Raw genomic sequence first — 6,999 nt, 5'->3', positions numbered from 1 at the left:
GAAACAAATCTGATGTCCCCAACTAACACCTAAGTTAGTTTGCCCCTCCCTCACTGAGAGTGTCATTAACTTAATTAGACGATATTAGCAACAGTAAATAACCCCCAACCGTCAATTTAGGAGCCATCTCCCTTATCATGTCCATTTAGCCCTCTTCCCCTCCAATGCACCTGTGGCTCGCCGCAAGGGATTCTGGGATGCAACCTGTCACCTCTGGCTGGACATCTGTCAAGCAAAGAACTGTATGGACCTGAATACAATGACTAGACCTATAATATGAGGGTTCCACGACCAGAACAGACCTGCAGCAGCTCTGACATTGGAAGTGCCACGTTTATGACTGGCAAGATATATCTCAGCTGGTTTTACTTATAGCTATTTGCTGCCGAAGATAAAAATAGAAAATATATTTTTATAGTATTTACATAACAAAGCACCAAAGGAGACCAAGAAAATCCACCTCTGACTAACCCCCCCTGCCCCCCTTTAATTTTTAAATTTTTGTATTTTTTATTTATTTTTTAAATGAAACCTGCATTTATTCTTATAAAACGTACTTATAAAATACATAATACACATATATTATAATCTGTGAGACCCAGAGTCTGGTTGGGTTACCAGAGAGGTGGGTGCCACCCTGCCAGGTAGTATAGGTAAGGGTAGCAGTGGTAGTTCTGATAAAGGCTGATGAGAGAAGTCCTGCTCATGTCCACATCCCTGCAAAGCGCAGATAGTGGAGGGGTCTTCTCCAAGTCATCCACGTCAGTGGCCAGCTGTTTTCTTTTGGTTTTGTACCTTCTGTTCTGGAACCAGATCTTCACCTGAGTCTCGGTGAGCTTCAGACTCTTGGCCAGCTGTGCTCTCTCTGGAGCTGACAGATATTTCTGGCTGGAGAACTTTCTCTCCAGCTCTATGACCTGGGAGTGGGAGAAGGCAGCTCTGGACCTCTTCTGCTGTTGCTTGGCCAGGCTTCCTTCCTCGCTTGTAGCTGGAGATACCTCCAGGTCTAGATGCTTTGTGTCGTGTACTTCTTCTGTTGGAAGAAAAGGGGCAACATTTTTACTCAAACAATTTAAAAAAAAAAAAAAAAAATCACCTCAGCTGTTGTTATCTAGAAAAACAACCGACCTCCCTCCTCCTTACATGTATCCTGCTGTCAGGTGATACATTGAAATCTACTTGTGCTGTTTAATGGCCAGATTTTATATACCAAACACTACTCCAAGACTTCATTGCGTTATAAGTTTAGAAACATGTGCGCTTCACTATGGGCAATTTGAATCCATCCCTCACCCAATTAAATTGTATTTCCATTACCTTCTTACCAGTCAGGGATTCATAACAAAGTGAACTCAGCACACAGCTATGTATGATGCAGCACAGCCATTATATAGGTGGCCCATTACAGTAAGGCTGTATGATAATCCTGCACAGGCAGACCCCATACAGTCCAGACTGTTTGGGCTGAGAGCCCACCCCAGTGTTTTAGAGTCTCCCTGGGACCATATGCAGAATGTGGCTGTATGTATAAGTGTGTGAATAATGGAGGGGAGGGGGGCTCGTTTATTTACTGCTTAGAGAGGGTGAGAAATTAGTAGAGACCCCTCTGCTCCGTTCAGGTTCATTTACCCTCTAAAAACACAAGGAGGGCGACCTACGGGTAAAGTGGGAGCAAGGAGGGGTGAGAACAACATCAGGTCACCATATGTGATTATGTAAGCATGGCACTGCCAGAGAGCCCATTAGTGATCGCGGGGGGTTAACTTAAAATGTTATGTCGTTTTGGATACTATGTATTTATATATTCTATGCAAATATTTGAAATTGCATAAATCACCATGGAAACCTGTGGAATGTTCCTGATGAGACATCACTGTTAGAACTTTCTCCCATAATGTCCTTTTCTAGATATTATCAACCTTCCACAAATTTATAGTGATTAATTTCTAATTATATAATAATACAAATGTTATTATTAAAATTATATTCCCCCTGACGGAAGGATCGGTGGCAATATGAGCCATAAAGACAATTATGTAGTGTGTTAACAGTTAAACTCTATTTATTGTTTTCATAATATACCTTTTCTCTCCTACTGGACACTCAGCTCTAAATAAAATAAATTATCTAAAATATATCTATCTAAAAATATTTGGTAAATTGCATAATATAACTCTGTCCTATATGGCTCAGTAACTTAGAACTTATCACAGAAAATATGGTTGGTATGTACTTACCTTTCTGCAGGTGGTGCTGGGTCTCTGCTAAATGAGGAGGTGATAGCTCTGCTCCTGAATCAGAGCTGGTCTTCTGGGGATCAAGGTCTCGGTCCAGGTCTTCCTGGGATGACCCAGTGGCAGGATTGTCCCAGTGGGACCCCAAACGCCTGTCCTTACTCTTGCAGCCCAGATCTGAGAGGATGTCCTGGATGAAGAAGGAAGTCAGGGGCTTGGTGGGGACAGACATGTCTTCTGTAGATTTATGTGACATCCACTGGTGGAAATAAGGTCCAGTCAGCAAAAGATGGAGTTGTGGAGATTCAGAAAAAAATACTAATCTAGAGGAGGTGTGGTGTCTCCCTCTTGTAGTGAAATGCTAATATTTTAGAATATTTGGAATGGTCACATAAAGTGAATATTAGTTGGCTCAAAGTTCTCTTTTTAAGCGGTAATGTCCTGCTGGAGTGGATACATCACAGACACAGTCCTATCACATTGCTCTCTCCTATTAATATCTGCCACCTTCAGCATCCTCCCTACATATAGCCCTCAGGGCCATAGTCTGCTCTCTTCAGATTGGCTACTTTCTCACCCTCGCCTTACAGGCCTTTTGATGATTGGCTAATCTCACACCCCTGTCCTCCCACTCACTGCCCCACTCAGGTACAGTAGCAAACTGCTTGTATCACTCCCAGGGGAACGATTCTGTGAACTCCCTCCCCTCCCAGCTCCCAGGACTAGTAGTGCATAAAACACACTCATTAGTCATGGACACAGGAAACGTACTTATTCTATATACACAGCATGCTAACTGCATGCACAGCAACAGACACAGAGACTATGATCCTATCATCCCTACTGAGCTTAATGGGGGCACATGGCATTCTAGCTCAATCTAACTATAACTAATTATTACTCTATGGGGGCTGACAGCCATAGAAACGGGATTTCCTGAAACTGCCTCTCCCTGCACGTCTGATCACTTTGCAGGCAGTTAATGATCCTGCTCCATTGTCTCAGTTTGAATTAAGGAGATAATAATTATATCAGTCTAGCGCTGCTGCATACATATCATTACAGTAATCAGTCCCCGGGCAATGAGACCTCGCTGGCAGCAGCAATGCTCAGCAATACTGACTATCGGATAATAGAGCGAATTATAGAACATGTGATTATGGGTAGGATGCTCAAACTATGACCAAGATACAGATGGCAGTTTGATGTGAATAGGAAAGTGTCAGCCATAGGTGTGCTCATCTAATCAATGAGATCAGCAGGGAATGGATTGCAACTCCCAGCACCGGCCGCTAGTGGCTGTGCTTCATGTGAGTTGTAGTCCACAGTTACTTTACCCCGACCCCCACGTCTTTGTACCTGTCTACACTTTTACATATGAGGGCTCTGTACCTGTGCAGCCTCTGATAGCGTCCAGTGTGCTGAACAACACCCATTACACACTTTGCACCTCTGAAACCATCACATGTACTGTGCACAACATATTACATATTACATATTACAACATATTACACACTCTATATTGGACAGAATTAGTGACACAGACTCACTGACCAGTATTGGTGGCACAATGAGCAGTATATTAGGACTCACTGACTAGTATTGGTGGCACAATGAGCAGTATATTAGGACTCACTGACCAGCATTGGTGGCACAATGAGCAGTATATTAGGACTCACTGACCAGTATTGGTGGCACAATGAGCAGTATATTAGGACTCACTGACCAGTATTGGTGGCACAATGAGCAGTATATTAGGACTCACTGACCAGCATTGGTGGCACAATGAGCAGTATATTAGGACTCACTGACCAGCATTGGTGGCACAATGAGCAGTATATTAGGACCCACTGACCAGTATTGGTGGCACAATGAGCAGTATATTAGGACTCACTGGCCAGCATTGGTGGCACAATGAGCAGTATATCAGGACTCACTGACCAGTATTGGTGACACAATGAGCAGTATATTAGGACTCACTGACCAGTATTGGTGACACAATGAGCAGTATATTAGGACTCACTGACCAGCATTGGTGGCACAATGAGCAGTATATTAGGACTCACTGACCAGTATTGGTGGCACAATGAGCAGTATATTAGGACTCACTGCCCAGCATTGGTGGCACAATAAGCAGTATATCAGGACTCACTGACCAGTATTGGTGGCACAATGAGCAGTATATCAGGACTCACTGACCAGTATTGGTGGCACAATGAGCAGTATATTAGGACTCACTGGCCAGCATTGGTGGCACAATGAGCAGTATATCAGGACTCACTGACCAGTATTGGTGGCACAATGAGCAGTATATTAGGACTCACTGACCAGCATTGGTGGCACAATGAGCAGTATATTAGGACCCACTGACCAGTATTGGTGGCACAATGAGCAGTATATTAGGACTCACTGGCCAGCATTGGTGGCACAATGAGCAGTATATCAGGACTCACTGACCAGTATTGGTGACACAATGAGCAGTATATTAGGACTCACTGACCAGTATTGGTGGCACAATGAGCAGTATATTAGGACTCACTGCCCAGCATTGGTGGCACAATAAGCAGTATATCAGGACTCACTGACCAGTATTGGTGGCACAATGAGCAGTATATTAGGACTCACTGCCCAGCATTGGTGGCACAATGAGCAGTATATCAGGACTCACTGACCAGTATTGGTGGCACAATGAGCAGTATATTAGGACTCACTGACCAGCATTGGTGGCACAATGAGCAGTATATTAGGACTCACTGCCCAGTATTGGTGGCACAATGAGCAGTATATTAGGACTCACTGACCAGCATTGGTGGCACAATGAGCAGTATATTAGGACTCACTGGCCAGTATTGGTGACACAATGAGCAGTATATTAGGACTCACTGGCCAGTATTGGTGACACAATGAGCAGTATATCAGGACTCACTGACCAGTATTGGTGGCACAATGAGCAGTATATTAAATTTCTGGACACAGTGGGCACTATATTGGAAGTTTCTGAGCAGTGTTGGAGGTATAATGAGCTATATTTCTAGACTCACTGACTAGGATTTGTGTCCCAGCAGTAATAGTGAGTAGGATATTATGTCTCAATGAGTGAGCAGTATTTTGGGATACAGAGTGAGCAATGGTACCTTTTGTGAACAACTGCAGCATTTTTAGCCTTCCTTTATTAATAATTAAAACAAAGCATTACTTTTATTAAGGGGACACCATAGGCACTATAAAAATTTATGCTAAATACACAGATCATGGTGAAAGGAGATCCCTTGTTCATACATCTGACATATTAACTCTGCAACTTAATTGTTATAGCTCTGAGCCTAGCCATGATTTCTAGATGTCCCATGGACAGGCTATGCTTTCCCCTGGCCTTTTCTTACCTATGGCACAGGTGTGTGTCTGGCACAGGTGTGTGTGCTCTAAAGGTGCTCATTTAATTCTGTTTCTCCAATAATAAACCATGAATGTAGTGTAGCTGATCTCAGACTGGGAATCATTTTCTGATTAATGGAATCTGAATACGCTGTGAGCAGGTTGTTTTGGGACGTGTTTGGCATTCCTATAAAATATATATAATGGCTGTAACTATGTGACAGGTGTCAGCTACCACCTAGTGCAGGCAAAGCTCAGGGTGGGACTTTTTAAAATTCTTTATATTGAGATCCATACACAAGCAGAAAATAATATCAATCTCAGCAACTATACAAAACATTGTCTGTATATATATATTCACAATATGGCATAAATCATAACAACAAAAACATAAATGGAAAAAGAAAGAGTAATGGCATACAAAAAAAAAAAAAGAAGGGAAAGGGTGATCATTTAAATAAATTACCCAGATGCAAAATGCAAGACCACACTGTAATAGTCAGTAAATCATGTGGGCAAACAGCTGGACCAAGAATGAAGCAGTTAATCTGTTCATTAAATGTGTCCTTTATCTTAACAAGAGCCTCTCTCAAAGTGGGAGTGAAATCCTTTAATAGACACTCCACTGCCCAAATATTTATTTTTTAAATCACAGTTTACTAGATACACCCCAAAGGAAAACCTGCATGTATTTAATTATGCATTTTTGCATTGGGTTATATATGTCTGCAGCCTTTGCAAGCCCTCCCCTTCTTCCCCGGCCCATACTTTCTGTGGCTGTCCAACCACAAACTTCCTAATGCAGTTCAATGAGAAGTCTTTGCAAGGCAGGTGTTCTGAGCAATTGTCAGCCTATTGAGTTTATCTCCACTGAGCTAACCAAACAAGGAAGTAACAGGACTGGTTGTTTGATTGACAGCAATGGGTGTAACAGGATTAATTTATTGAAATCTGCACTTTTTGTAAAAAGAAAAGAAATGGACACACACTTTACACATAAAGTACTTCAGCAAGCTAAAGTGCGTTTAGTGCTTAGAGTATTCCTTTAAGCCATGATGCCACTAACACCGGCTGGGCAGTAAGCATAATTTTGTTGAAGGGTCTTTGAGATCGGAACGTAAGCCCTTTCACTGGGCAAGAAAGAAGGAATGCCCTGGCATCTAATTCTAAGAGTTTCTGGAAGTCCACTGCCAGGAGGCCCCATCAGAGTGGGACTTTTAAATTGAGTTTCTCTTAATATTTGTTTAAATGTTATTTATTTCACAATTTTGTTTCTTATATTTTAGAGCACAATCTTTAAAATGAATCAAAATGGAATTCATTTTATAGCTTGCATATGTACTTTTTCAAGTTCCATAATGTTCACTTTAAGAACCGGTACCCACAATGA

At 42.1% G+C, this 6,999-nt stretch overlaps 1 protein-coding gene across 1 annotated transcript; it reads right to left on the bottom strand.

The window, feature by feature from the left end:
- Positions 1–614: 614 nt before the first annotated feature.
- Positions 615–2,712, bottom strand: NKX3-1 (NK3 homeobox 1). Its single transcript, XM_063445536.1, has 2 exons — positions 2,238–2,712; positions 615–1,033 (listed from the first exon to the last, which is right to left on the bottom strand). Exons 1-2 carry the CDS (start codon positions 2,488–2,490, stop codon positions 615–617), a joined length of 672 nt encoding a protein of 223 aa, XP_063301606.1. The 5' UTR covers positions 2,491–2,712.
- Positions 2,713–6,999: the final 4,287 nt, after the last annotated feature.

This window comes from Pelobates fuscus, chromosome 3, assembly GCF_036172605.1.
Source record: "Pelobates fuscus isolate aPelFus1 chromosome 3, aPelFus1.pri, whole genome shotgun sequence".
Taxonomy (NCBI): Eukaryota; Metazoa; Chordata; class Amphibia; order Anura; family Pelobatidae; genus Pelobates; species Pelobates fuscus.
Note: the sequence above shows the minus strand (reverse complement) of the source record. Positions and strands in the feature narration are given on the sequence as shown.

Bases quoted from the DNA above. Each gene is read 5' to 3' on its own strand.
- NKX3-1 (XM_063445536.1), bottom strand. From the start codon at position 2,490: ATGTCACATAAATCTACAGAAGACATGTCTGTCCCCACCAAGCCCCTG. The intron at 1,034-2,237 runs GTAAGTACATAC...TTCTTCCAACAG, and splicing joins CCAGCACCACCTGCAGAAAG to AAGAAGTACACGACACAAAG.